General features: G+C 40.4%; 1 protein-coding gene across 1 annotated transcript; it reads left to right on the top strand.

Moving 5' to 3' along the window:
* Positions 1–5,216: 5,216 nt before the first annotated feature.
* On the top strand, positions 5,217–14,601 carry urp2 (urotensin II-related peptide). Its single transcript, XM_047354784.1, has 5 exons — positions 5,217–5,750; positions 11,541–11,867; positions 11,980–12,014; positions 12,477–12,636; positions 13,778–14,601. Exons 1-5 carry the CDS (start codon positions 5,630–5,632, stop codon positions 13,807–13,809), a joined length of 675 nt encoding a protein of 224 aa, XP_047210740.1. The 5' UTR covers positions 5,217–5,629; the 3' UTR covers positions 13,810–14,601.
* The last annotated feature ends 3 nt before the right edge of the window (positions 14,602–14,604 follow it).

The raw sequence follows: 14,604 nt of genomic DNA, 5'->3' as shown, positions 1-14,604 counted from the left end.
GACGCGATGTGATTTCTGCTCAGTGCTCTGAATGTCAAAGTGAAGAAATTTAATGAAGCACGAGTAAATGGCAGGAGTATCTATGAGTCTCTCAAAAGGATATGTCTATGAGAATGTTGACTAAGAGAACACAGGGGGATGGTATTGGCCTCAGCAACTGTGCTGGCATGTCACCCTCACCTCTCCATGGGGCGTAACGGACATGTTAGGGCTATGTGAAGGTCTTTCAGCATGGTTCACGTAAGAGGTGGTGTCTGGGCAGAGAAAATTAGTTTAGGAAGAAATAATCTAAATAATGTTTTTTTCATGACATTTGGTTTTGTCTGTTGAGAAATACCAGCTACTCAAATGCTAGCAGGCAATCTACTTAGCTAAGGTGAACAGAGATTTCAGCCTGAGGCTAATTATTTGCTCTGTGTTGTGTTTTAAAGTTAAGACAACTTTATTCAAAGGTTGATTTTTAAACACAGATCAGCCATAATGTCCCATCATTGCTCATGCATTTTATTAATGGCATTTTAAAGGTAAATGTTATAGGTTGTTAAGCTATAGGCTTTCCTTTGTTAGTTAAAACAGCTAACAGGTAAGGCTAGGTGGTTCAGATGTTCCTTGTCGTCGCGTGATGGCTAGTTAATAATTATTTATCCAGAAAGGTTGTTGGTTCCAATTCAAAATAATATTTCCTTAAATATTATTGTACTAAATAAAGACAGCTAATTAAACACTATTGAGAATTTAGTATCCAGAAGGTTGGTTTTTATTCAGCAAATTGTTCTTTAAAATATTAGGGTATACCAATTATTGCCCGAGTTAGTTCTAGGACTAAAATAACATAATTTCCCAGTTCCTCAAAATAGCCATTGGTTCTCAAACATAAATGGTATTGAATGGTAATGTTGCATCAATTTGTTGATCATGGTTTTAAGCCATGACCGACTAATTGAAATGTATTGATTCTCTTGTTCCTCATTTGTATATAGTTCATTGGTTTTTCTTTTTCTTTCATTTTTCTTGGTAGTTTCAGTTGAGTTGTTCTAGTAGAGTTTAATTGTCATATGTTTGACTTTGAGTTCAATGAATTTTGTTAATAAATTCTGATTTTTAAGAAATTGTGTGAATTTATTCAATGTGTGTGCAGGGTTTTGCAGAGCTTGTTTCATCCTTTTTCCTATAGTTCTTACACCATAGCTATATTGGGCTGGTATTCACAGGACAACACTTAACAGACAAAATTATTATTTAATTAAATATGTATTATTATAATTATAATATGTATTACAACACTGCACTGCAAGTTTCAGAATTTCTCCCTAGTATGAAAACTGCACCCTCTTTCGTACATGAGGCCCCAGAACTGCCATTCAGTGCATAAGTGCAAACACAACAGTTGGAACCTGCCCTCTTCCAGCTCGAAGTTGTAAAGTGCCAACTTTTTGACTCATCTATAGAAACTTCATTAATGAGGCACCAACCAGAGGTATTGTATCTCCACACCGACCCAATGTATATTTAACTGGGCAACTACAAAGATGTAGGAGAGAGTCCTGCCTCTCTTCAGGAGCTTTGTTTCAGAGCCCAAACTGCGTGTTCAGGTGAGTCTAACAATATCTGCTTCGTATCCTTACCCACCAATAAGGTGACAATCTATGTCCCAAAAGTGAGATAATTACATCGACACCGACCAGCCCAGGCCTCCCACCCGCCCATCAGGGCAACCAATCTCTTTGTCCTTTTCTGCAGGTAGTGGGATCACATGGAAACCCACAGAGTTAGAGTAAGGTTTTCTCATTCTGCTTAAGGCAAGGTTTACCAAGCATGGTGGTCTTGCATCATCAACATCTTTGAAAACATCTGTCCAATCTAAGAGCTTTAGCTATTTTACAAAGAAAAATAGCTAAGAATTTCAGTCTCTAGATGTCCAAAGCTTGTAGAGACATACCCCAAAAGACTTGCAGTAAAAGGGGTTCAACAAAGTATTGACTAAGGGAGAAAAAAATACAAATGTAAACCCATTTCAGATTTTCATTTGTAAAAAATGTTGAACACCATATACAGGTCCTTCTCAAAATATTAGCATATTGTGATGAAGTTCATTATTTTCCATAATGTCATGATGAAAATGTAACATTAATATATTTTAGATTCATTGCACACTAACTGAAATATTTCAGGTCTTTTATTGTCTTAATACGGATGATTTTGGCATACAGCTCATGAAAACCCAAAATTCCAATCTCACAAAATTAGCATATTTCATCCAACCAATAAAAGAAGTGTTTTTAATACAAAAAACATCAACCTTCAAATAATCATGTACAGTTATGCACTCAATACTTGGTCGGGAATCCTCTGGCAGAAATGACTGCTTCAATGCGGCATGGCATGGAGGCAATCAGCCAGTGGCACTACTGAGGTCTTATGGAGGCCCAGGATGCTTCGATAGCGGCCTTTAGCTCATCCAGAGTGTTGGGTCTTGAGTCTCTCAACGTTCTCTTCACAATATTCCACAGATTGTCTATGGGGTTCAAGTCAGGAGAGTTGGCAGGCCAATTGAGCACAGTGATACCATGGTCAGTAAACCATTTACCAGTGGTTTTGGCACTGTGAGCAGGTGCCAGGTCGTGCTGAAAAATGAAATCTTCATCTCCATAAAGCTTTTCAGCAGATGGAAGCATGAAGTGCTCCAAAATCTCCTGATAGCTAGCTGCATTGACCCTGCCCTCGATAAAACACAGTGGACCAACACCAGCAGCTGACACGGCACCCCAGACCATCACTGACTGTGGGTACTTGACACTGGACTTCTGGCATTTCCTTCTCCCCAGTCTTCCTCCAGACTCTGGCACCTTGATTTCCGAATGACATGCAGAATTTGCTTTTATCCGAAAAAAGTACTTTGGACCACTGAGCAACAGTCCAGTGCTGCTTCTCTGTAGCCCAGGTCAGGCGCTTCTGCCGCTGTTTCTGGTTCAAAAGTGGCTTGACCTGGGGAATGCGGCACCTGTAGCCCATTTCCTGCACACGCCTGTGCACGGTGGCTCTGGATGTTTCTACTCCAGACTCAGTCCACTGCTTCCGCAGGTCCCCCAAGGTCTGGAATCGGCCCTTCTCCACAATCTTCCTCAGGGTCCGGTCACCTCTTCTTGTTGTGCAGCGTTTTCTGCCACACTTTTTCCTTCCCACAGACTTCCCACTGAGGTGCCTTGATACAGCACTCTGGGAACAGCCTATTCGTTCAGAAATTTATTTCTGTGTCTTACCCTCTTGCGTGAGGGTGTCAATAGTGGCCTTCTGGACAGCAGTCAGGTCGGCAGTCTTACCCATGATTGGGGTTTTGAGTGATGAACCAGGCTGGGAGTTTTAAAGGCCTCAGGAATCTTTTGCAGGTGTTTAGAGTTAACTCGTTGATTCAGATGATTAGGTTCATAGCTCGTTTAGAGACCCTTTTAAAGATATGCTAATTTTGTGAGATAGAAATTTTGGGTTTTCATGAGCTGTATGCCAAAATCATCCGTATTAAGACAATAAAAGACCTGAAATATTTCAGTTAGTGTGCAATGAATCTAAAATATATGAATGTTAAATTTTCATCATGACATTATGGAAAATAATGAACTTTATCACAATATGCTAATATTTTGAAAATGACCTGTATTGTTTGCCTTTCACCTCACAATGATGCATTACTTTGCATTGGTCGATATATAAAACACTAACAAAATAGGGCTAGGAAGTCATAGCTACTAGTTGATTAGTACATTAATATGAAATGCTAAGTAGATTTAAAATATATGGTAATGTCCTTGTGGTCCAGTGGATGTATGATGTTGGGGAAAGACATGGTAAAGGAAAATAGTAACAACTGCATTTTAGATTGTAGAATTATGTGCTGTTGAGCACTAAAATCCATTTTGGTGGAAGGCAATTAGTTCATGTTTTACTTTCATGTGGTAAAAACACAAGTAAACATATGAAGTGCAATGTGACGTTAAGTATCTTGTACAAAACAGCTTTAACTTGTGGAATATGGAGGTTCATTTAACATCACTACTTTCATCAATGGAACTGCCCCTATTCCAACAATTTGATTTACTCACCAGGCATTAGCGTCAAAGCTAAGCAGACAGACGAAGAAGCAGTGATGAGATGCTCTTGAGTTGACTTCTCTTCACCCAGCAACTGATACACACACACATTTTTATTGTTCTTGCTTTTCCAAACATCATCTTGCAATCTTCCTTTACATCATCCGTCCATTAAATAGACGGATTTAGGACAAGGGTGCATATTTGGCATTGCATTCCACCATCACTCTCAACTTCCTGTCTGAGGGATTAGTGGTGTGAACGTTAAAAGAAAAAGCCCCTTACGTGTTCCAATCTTCTCTGTGACCTTTGCTGTGCATATCACACTTCTTTTTATAATCTCTGGTTATGTGTGTGTTTGCAATTTTTAACATGTCAATTTTGGTTGCTTAAAGAGCTCTGTGTGAGTGTGTGTGTGTGTATATGTGTGTGTGTGTGTGTGTTCTAGCATTTGTAGCAGTGTAAGGCCCATTTTTCCAACACTTATGACATTCTGAGGACCCACTGTCTCTTATTGGGCCCAATGCCTGGTCCTCATAAAAAGAAGTGTTGTTTTGGGTTAGGGTAAGGTTTAGGACTAAGGTGTGAACTATGTTCAGGGTTATCTATGTACTGTAAAGGGTGAGTTTAGGGATAGGCCATAGAAATAAATGGAAAATGAATGGAAATCAGTGCGACATCCCTGTAAAGATAGAAAGACATAATGGGTGTTTGTGTGTGTGTGTGTGTGTGTGTGTGTGTGTGTATTCCGAGTGGCTCCAGGCCCTCATGCGTCAGAGATCCTTTCTATTTCTATGGCCCCTAAGCAAACATATTAAGAACCACGTTATCACCGCTTATGCAGCGAGGGCCACAGACACACATTTGCACAAACACACACATGCACACTAACACATTAAACTGTGTCCTAAGCACACATTCCACATTCACAAGAAATAGCTTTAAAACCAATCACACTAAGCTCTCTGCCAAACTGTCCAAATGTCACCAATCCACACAGTAGGAAGGGTGGGCCTAGAGAGCTTTAGGTCTTTAAGTGGTTCCTCTGAGCAGTCAGTCACATATTCAGCAAAAAGCTCAGGTTATAAAGGCAAAATTAAACAAGTGCACTAGGACCAGAAAAACATTTTAACAAGCCTTTTTCAAGAGGTGCAACTTCGGAGTATTTGTCTTAAAAAGGAAACCCAACAGTCCAGGTGTTTGGAGGACTTGGAGTTAACTCAACCTTCTGGATCTGTCACTGGGCTACAGTGCTTGAAGTGATGTCAATGTGTCTTTAAAGGAAGTCAAAATATTGGCCTATCTTCAAAGAGTTGTGATAATTTAAAAGGACAGCTTGAAATTTAACTTAGCTGGGCTATAGAGCACCAACCCGGCATCAGCAAAACACCTGAAGAATTTAATGCCAATTTGAAGATTAGAAGATAGCATACTATCGACTGAGAAGCAGCTGGAGTTTTTGGAAAAGAATCCGGATTCTGAAACAATAGCACACAGTGAATTCCTTAAAACTAACAACAGGCCGGGACAGACTTACAGACGCAATGCTTAACAGAGCAGCAGCTGTTTTTGTGATGAAGGTGGTTTTAATCAAGCTGATGCTATATGGAGTACAAGTTAATTCAGCACCCACTGAGAGAAGTGAAGAAATGGCTGAAACAACAGGTGAGACAGACCAGTTTGCAGACATGGTAACTGTTGAAATCAGCTGCTTTCAAGTAAACACTCCTCTTATTATCAGATACATTGTTGTGAACAAGCTAACTATATCTACAAAAATCTGTACAATTATTTGAAAAAGTATTGTTTTCCATTTATGATCCTGAGTAAAAGTGCCACAGTCTGATGGTAATTACACAAAAAATTGAAAACAAAAATATGATGGTACTTGTTTGATTTAGAACAGAAACAACAACAATGCCCACCGCTGCAAAGTTGACATTTGGACAGTTAACATTTTAATAATTACATTTACAAATGTTTATTGTTCATTGTTATATACAATATATTTACAAATATAAATACCATAAAAATTTATGAAAAGTATTTATATTTATTAATATTTCATCAGCCAGCTGACCTTAGGCTGCACATGCTTCTCTATATTCACAACTAATAATAGGTCATTTATTTCCTGTTTGTGTTAACCTATCAGACACCTTTTTTTAATTTACTATGTAAACATTTTTGTTTTGTAATCACAGCACCATCAAGCATTATGATCACACACAATGTTTAGTTGCTTGCACAAACCCAGGGAAATCCATGAATCAGAGCCGTCTCAGGACCAACTCATAATTTCCTGGAGACCGTCAGATGAAGGCTGTCAGCTGAGTCAGCTGAGTCGACATTCTGTACGGGATGCTAGAGCTGCCACAAATGTGTGGGGATTTGGTTGGGCGATGGACACAGCACTGAATGCTCTCTGATAGAGCTCCGGGTTCTGAACTGTCGAGCTATTTAGAACTTGTAGAACAACATCTGGCTTGAGGAATAACACTGCAATGCTATTTCCAAATCAATGTGATGCTGCAAGATGAAACACAGTGGAGTGATGGATTTCTTTAACTCAGTCATCTGAAGTTAATAAGCACTGATTGAAGTTAATGAGCCTCCCTAAAATAAGCTCCCTTGTAAACTGAAGCAATTATAATTTTTTTGTCATACATGAAATCAATTCAGACGTACATTGTATAAAGCAGCAGATCTAAACAAAAATAAATAATACAAGTTTCTAGTATTTATTTGCACTGATCATATAATTACTTGACTGAAGTTCTGGTGTTTTCCCTTTTAGTTCTCACTATGAGGGGTAATAGTCAGCAGAGTAACTGAGCAGGAAGATCTGATAGTTTTCCAGTTAACTGTTTAACTTTACAAACATTTAAGAAAAAGGCCACACTGTAGTTAAGTATTTTAAGACCAACTTCTAGCAGCTGTCTGTTCCTTTTCCATTCCACCTCTGTAGTGTTTTGATACAATGTCCAATTGTTTCGATAAGCTCCTGCAATGTCACAAGATCATAGCACTGCCCCGTTATTTTTGCAGCAGTGCGACTGAAATTATTTTTCTTCATTTGCAATAAAATTACCACCAGCTCCTAGATTTTCGATGCAGCCTGTATGATGCTCATGGTTTGAGTTTTCCAAAGTGAAGAATTGTTTGGTCTGTGTGTAGTTTACATAAATATAAGTAATAAGATTTTTCTGCTAAATGCATGCATGATCCCTCATTTTATTATGGGAAACAGTTTTAGCGCAAAGAGACGCTTGGTTTCACAATTTGAAATAGATGCAACCTCAGGTTTGCAAACATTCAGCTCCCTTTCATTGCTTTGTGCTTCAGTGCTTCAATGTATTATAGTCTGGCCCAAACAAGACCTTAGCATTAATCTACTTTGAAGAACACACTTTTTCCTGCAGTGGCATATACAGTTGAGTCAACTTGGGTTCTACAGATACAGCACCCTCGGCATTTGTTGTCCCCCTCCCTACAAAAACGTACAATATATTTTTTGCAGTAGAATAATCTCAATTTGAACATTTCCATTTTTTTTTCTGCCTTCCCATTGTGTGTAGTGACCAACAGCCTTGGTATTTGTCATAGTTCATTGTTGTAAACTTACTGCACTGACTGTGGCAAAGGAGGCTATATTGTATTCTTGTAGCCATTTACTGATCAACACACACCTACATTCTTTGAATAGGATGGGATAGAATGTGTCAGCTGTGATACCCAGACCATTATTGGAAAAAAAATAGCTATAGGCTATTTTAAATCTCTTTTTATGTGGAAGAATTTGAATAGAAATGCACCTCAGTGTAATGTCAGATTTATACCCCCAGAAAAATAGGAAATCGTGTATTACTAATTTTAATGTTCCTTGACACTTAAAAGAGTGCACATTAAAAAGGTTACATTTTTTCAATTGGCCATTGTTATGGAAAAAAATAAATAAATAAAATGTTCCAACTACAGGGGGATCACACTCCTCAGCCTCCCTGGTAAGGCCTACGCCGGGGTATTGGAGAGGAGAGTTCGGCCGATAGTCGAACCTCGGCTTCAGGAGGAGCAGTGTGGTTTTCGTCCCGGCCGTGGAACACTGGACCAGCTCTATACCCTCTACAGGGTGCTCGAGGGTTCAGGGGAGTTTGCCCAACTGGTTCACATGTGTTTTGGGGACCTGGAGAAGGCATTCGGCTGTGTCCCTCGTGATGCCCTGTGGGGGGTGCTCCAGGAGTATGGAATCGGGGGCCCTTTATTAGGGGCCATCCGGTCCCTGTACGAGCAGAGCAGGAGTTTGGTCCGCATTGCCGGCACTAAGTTGGACCTGTTCCCGGTGAATGTTGGACTCCGGCAGGGCTGCCCTTTGTCACCGGTCCTGTTCATAACTTTTAGGGACAGGATTTCTAGACGCAGCCAAGGGCCGGAGGGGGTCTGGTTTGGGGACCAGTGGATTTTGTCTCTTCTTTTTGCGGATGACGTGGTCCTGCTGGCCCCCTCTAGCCAAGACCTACAGCATGCGCTGTGGCGGTTTGCAGCCGAGTGTGAAGCGGCTGGGATGAGGATCAGCTCCTCCAAGTCCGAGGCCATGGTACACGACCGGAAAAGGGTGGCTTGTCCTCTTCAGGTTGGAGGGGAGTTCCTGCCTCAAGTGGAGGAGTTTAAGTATCTCGGGGTCTTGTTCACGAGTGAGGGAAGAATGGAGCGGGAGATCGACAGACGGATCGGTGCAGCTGCCACAGTAATGGGGGCACTGTGCCGGTTTGTTGTGGTGAAGAGAGAGCTGAGCCGAAAAGCAAAGCTCTCAATTTACCGGTCGGTCTAAGTTCCTACCTTCACCTATGGCCATGAACTTTGGGTCATGACCGAAAGTACAAGATCCCGGATACAAGCGGCTGAAATGAGCTTCCGCCGTAGGGTGGCCGGGCACTCTCTTAGAGATAGGGTGAGGAGCTTGGCCATCCGGGAGGGGCTCGGAGTAGAGCCGCTGCTCCTCCACATCGAGAGGAGCCAGCTGAGGTGGCTCGGGCATCTATACCGGATGCCTCCAGGACGCTTTCCTCGGGAGGTGTTCCACGCACGTCCCACCGGGAGGAGGCCCAGGGGACGGCCAAGGACACGCTGGAGGGACTATGTCTCTCGGCTGGCCTGGGAACGCCTTGGGCTCCCCCTGGAGGAGCTGGAGGAGGTGTCTGGAGAGAGGGACGTCTGGGCATCTCTGCTGAGTCTGCTGCCCCCGCGACCCGGTCCCGGATAAGCGGAAGACGACGAGACGAGAGACGAGCCATTGTTATGGGTACCATTTAAGTCCGGCTTCCTCCCGCAGTCCAAAAACATGACTTAATTGATCTCTCTAAATTGCCCTTAGGTGTGAATGAGTGTCTGTGTGGTTGTTTTTCCTGGAGATAGGCACCAGCTTCCCTGCAACCCACTATGGAAGAAGTGGTAGAAAATGATGACTGGATGACCATTTGAGTCCCTTTTCTGTTTCGTACTAGTAGTCTGTAGCAGTTCTGTTTTTACTATGTACTGGACCAGGGTCCCAAGCGACTCAAGTCTTGCTAAAAAAGCAATACTAAAAACTTACCTGTCTATATCTATCGCTCTATATCTTCCTACACTCTCCAGTATTTTTTCAGTGTTCGAGCCACCTTGCTATGAGGACCCCAACTAATTTGAGGTGGTACTCAGTGTAATATACAGTGAAAATGCTTTCTGTCTGCCCCCCAACACATACCAAAACATGTTATGATTAACATTCAACCACTACAGCCCTATAACTAGCAGAATTGTATTGTCGACAGACAGGTTAAGACAGGCTCCTTGGATTGTCAGCCTGTGGAGCGCTGCTGCTCCGAAATCATTAGAGATGATTTAAAAGCTAACTCTTAAGACATATATTCCCTCTATTCACTCCCCTTGGCATTTTTCATGTTTTGTTGTCTTACAACCTGAAATGCTGCAATTACAGCTGCAAGAGGCTTAGGATAGCTCTCTATGAACTTGCAACATCTTGCCACTGGGACATTTGCCCATTCCTCCAGGCAAAACTGCCCCAGCTTCTTCATGTTAGATGGTTTTCTTCAAGTCTAGCCACAGGTTCTCAGTTGGATTGAGGTATGGACTTTGTCTAGGCCATTCCAACACATTTAACTGTTTTCCCTTAAACCACTTGAGTGTTGCTTTAGCTTTATGCTTCCTCAGTCCCAGTCTCAAATCACAGGCCGACTGACACGGGTTTTCTTCAAGAATATCCCTGTATTTTGCACCATTATACCTTCCCTTGACTTGGACCAGTTTTACAGTCCCTGCTGCTGCAAAGGAGCATTATACTGCCACCACCTTGTTTCACTGTGGGGATGGTGTTCTTAAGGTAATGGGATGTGTTGGGTTTGCGCCAGAAATAGCGATTTCCTTAGTGGCCGAAAGGTTCAATTTTAGTCTCATCAGACCAGAGCCCCTTTTTTGTTTTCTTTATTTCATTGTTCTTTTGTATATTTTTATTTCACTTCACCAACTTAAAATGTTTAGTGCAGTCACTTAAAATAAGATAAAAAAATTAAATCACAGGTTGGAATGTAACAAAATAGGTTAAAAGGAATAAATCTTACTTTTGCAAAGCACTGTATTCTTCTCAGAACACATCTTAATACTACAATTGGTTACACTTAAAAAAAAAACTGCTTGTTTGGGTACTTACTTTCTCTGTCCAGGGAGAGGCTTGAAAATCTTAAACCTCCCAGGAGACTATAAATGCAAGACAAAAAGAAGGATCCTGTCAAAATTTGTATTCATAATCAGAGCTTTGCAAACTGCACAGAACTGGATCACAAATACAAATAATTTTTACAGATGCAGAAACCTTAATTTCTCATGGTTACAGAGCTCGATTTACAACCTCATATTATACACAGTACTAAATATACTTTTACATGTCAGACGTCAGGCTTCTTAAAGAAGATTTTATTTTTCTGAAAGTACCCAAAATGTTGCTAAAACGTTGAAGGGTCTTCTTCAATGCTTTCATAACTGAGTCTTTACTAGTTGCCTGTCAGCATAATGGGACAATTTAAGGATTAATTCCTTTTTTCTTCAGAATAAGCGTTCTACACACACAACATGATTTCAAGCACTTCCTCACTCATATCCATGCCTTAACATAATAATTACTCCTGCAAAGTCACATGTTAACATGAACTCAGTAGCACTCTGTGAGACACACTTCACTTTGACAAGAAATGCTGGTACACTGGCATGAGATCTTGTTACAGCTTTAATGGCTTCATTATCCCTGTACTAAGGATTTTAACTCTCTTGAGAACAGCTCAGACAAGTTTTAGGAGTCGTTAATCTGCAACTTTTCTGCATTTCCAGAGAATTACTTAAATTTATGTTCACTAAAATCAATATCCTTGCAGCATGCACATTGTAACCTATTTGTCTTTCTAGCAGGCTTTGGGAAAATGGCAAATCCTCTACCAGCTGACACTGTTGCATCATCAGTCCTGTTAAAACCCTCCCCGTTAAATCCAAGTCAACACATGAAATGCTGTTTTTTAAGCATAAAATCAGCTGGGCTTGATAGAACAACAAAAAACACAGAAAAAATGACTCCAACAAGTATGACTACTGGCATCATGCCTGGAAGATCACATACAAGCACAGACATAGCCAGAACAGATAATCGAGCGAAGATCCTGAAGATGATCTCAGCCCTCGCAGAGCTGCACAAGACCTTTAACAGCACTATGAGCTCACAAATCACTCTCATCTCTCATGGTAATATCACTATTTTTTTTCTCATTTGTGTCTTTTATAAAACCAGTTCCCATTCTTCTTCCTAATCAGCATCTGACATTTTCTGTTATATTTCTTTTGTTGTTAATTTCAGCAAACAGCAGAAATCCCAGAAGAAAAAGTAAAGTGGTAAGCTCCAGAATTCAGTTCAATAAACTTTATTTTAGTTTAATGATTTACAGCAAACATCATATTAAGGCACTTAACAAGACAAACAGGTTTGATTAAAATATTATTTGGAATGTGATTCAAATCCAAACTCCAATCATATAGTCAGATTATAGAATATAGTCCAATTCAAGCCAAATTGTAGCACATTACGGTCAGTTTAAGCTGATCATGAAAAGGCGATTGACCCTGGGGAAGAAAGCAGATAGTATCATGACTGGTTTGGACCATGAGAACTGGGACAAGAACTGAAATAAATGAGATTATGTTCTAAATGTTAGCCTACATTCTTGTTTACTTCAGGAACATTACATCATACTGATGATATTATTAAAGCAGCATAGCTTTATGTGCTTGATACTAGTAGTAGGTGCTGTAAGTTCCACTGCCTGATGTTTATTTCTGTTGTTGCTTTGTTGGAAGCATCCTGCTCCAGAGAGAGGAGTGAAGACAACTACTGCCACCCCGCCAGCCTTGGAGACCACTGCTTCTGGAGCAAGCCCAGACTTTTGTGCCCTGAGTCTTTCAGGTCGAAACGTCAGGAAGTCTCTGCCACCACAGAACAAGAAGACCAATAAAAGAGGTAAAGAAAGCAAAAACCCTTCTCTGACAGAGTCTGAGTTGAAGGGATAAAAGGAAAGTTCCTGAAATGCACCAACATGAGACGTGATCTGCTCTTTTAGCTGGTTTGCATTCACTAACATGGCTGTGATTAATTTTTACGAAATCAAAGTGGTGTCATATTTTTATTAAAGTAAGTCTGTCTTATAAAGCTTTATACAGCAGCTGTCAGCACATAGCTTCATCTAGTGAAGTGTAAGATATTACTGTAAGCACTGGATGTAAAAGTGAATGCTTTGGGCTTGACACAATGCATCTGTGTTTGGGACTCCTATTTTGAAGTATGAAAGGAAGAAGTTCTTGAGTTGTCCTATTGTGTCATTTAATAAGGCTTTTAGCCTGGGTGGCCAACAACACTTGAAGTACACTTTGACTAAGAAACCCAGAGAATCAATGGAAAATATGGGCTATAGGCTATTTTAAACTGATATGACTGAATCAAACACTGGAAAACCATTTTTTTCTATTTTGACATGTTCAGCAGCACTCTCTCTCCATAAGCAGTTCCTGGTCATAGAAAAAATACTACCTTCCTACCAGAGCCTTTATCTGAGGTGGGTTTCTGCCCTGCTCATCCTATTTTATAAAAAAACGTTGAAGCTTTTACTTGTTTTCTGGCAGGATTTTGCCTCCTTGATAGAAAAAAGGAAGCATGACAGAGAGGATATGAATAGTTGTAATCACGTGGAAATACTGCCGCTGGCTATCTGATTCACAGCCTCTTGGCCAAAACTATAAGAGCTCATCTCGAGCTCACTACTTGAAATATTTAGACTGATCTAAACTGAAGAGACTCTTTAAAACACATCACGTGGGACAGTAAAACCTAAGCTCTACACTGATTACAGATTATTTTAAACAAAATATGTGAAACCTTTGCCCTACTTGTCTATATTGCTAAATATGTCATTTTTGTGAACTGAATATTATGTATATTCTATTTTCATGAGCTGAATGCAACATTATACTGTAACTCTGGTGAATAGATGTAATGGGTGATTAAAGTAAAATTAAAGGCAAACTCTTAAATATATCTGCACTTTTTAATCAAGTCATTGATTAAAAGTAACTAACCAAGAACCAATTGTGTCTTTTCTCCACAGTGTGTTTCTGGAAGTACTGTTCCCAGAACTGATGTCTTCCAGCTAACACTGGTGTCCACTCCCCACTCAGCATCCATGTCTGATCTTCCTACCAGTGATATATTTTTGGCTAAGCATCAACGCAACCATCTACCCCAAACAACATTTCAAAAGAATCACATGTGTTCTCTTTTTTCTCTCTCTCCTTCTTGTTGCATCTAAATGTCAATAATGTTTGGTTATTTTCCAGCATTGTAATGGTTACATAGAGGTTCTCATCAGTGCATGTAGAACAATATCTGCTACAATGACAGGCTAACTGCACTGAATGCTGTGAGTGTATCATACATCCCTTCCTCTGCTGTGTCTTTTCTCTGACTTGTGCTAGGAGACTGTTGCTGGGCATCAGGAGGCACCGTACTTACCCACAGGCTGGCGCCAGCCTTGACTTGGCCTTTTTCATTCACTCATTTATTAACAAGACTGACTAATCAAAAAAAACGATGTGTGCTCGTGGCCAGGGCACATGAACCGACACCTTTGTTAACACGTTCTGTAAAAGGACGGGCACATGTCACTTTTGTATGTGTGCCATGTTCAAAATAAAGTTCATCTGTAGCATGACAAACAGCAGCCATGATGATGATGTATAAATATTTCATCAGCTTTGATTTTCTTTACTTTCACTGTCAAACTCTGATTCAAAGTTATGTTAGAAAAGCTGCTTAGTTAATTAAACCTGATGTTATTAAATGAAGAGGAGATCTTTGGGGCTTTTGTTGAGTTTAACTCTAAAACTTGATTCACAAAGATTTAAAGAGCTGTCTGCAAACTGGAACAAGTTGAAG

This window comes from Girardinichthys multiradiatus, chromosome 24 (assembly GCF_021462225.1).
Source record: "Girardinichthys multiradiatus isolate DD_20200921_A chromosome 24, DD_fGirMul_XY1, whole genome shotgun sequence".
Taxonomy (NCBI): domain Eukaryota; kingdom Metazoa; phylum Chordata; class Actinopteri; order Cyprinodontiformes; family Goodeidae; genus Girardinichthys; species Girardinichthys multiradiatus.
The sequence above is the reverse complement of the archived record's forward strand: the minus strand, read 5'-3'. Positions and strand labels throughout refer to the sequence as shown.

Coding starts and splice junctions, on each gene's coding strand:
- urp2 (XM_047354784.1), top strand. CDS start 5,630: ATGCTTAACAGAGCAGCAGCTGTTTTTGTGATGAAGGTGGTTTTAATC. Junction 12,015..12,476: donor CCAGAAGAAAAAGTAAAGTG/GTAAGCTCCAGA, acceptor CTTTGTTGGAAG/CATCCTGCTCCAGAGAGAGG. Junction 12,637..13,777: donor CAAGAAGACCAATAAAAGAG/GTAAAGAAAGCA, acceptor TTTTCTCCACAG/TGTGTTTCTGGAAGTACTGT.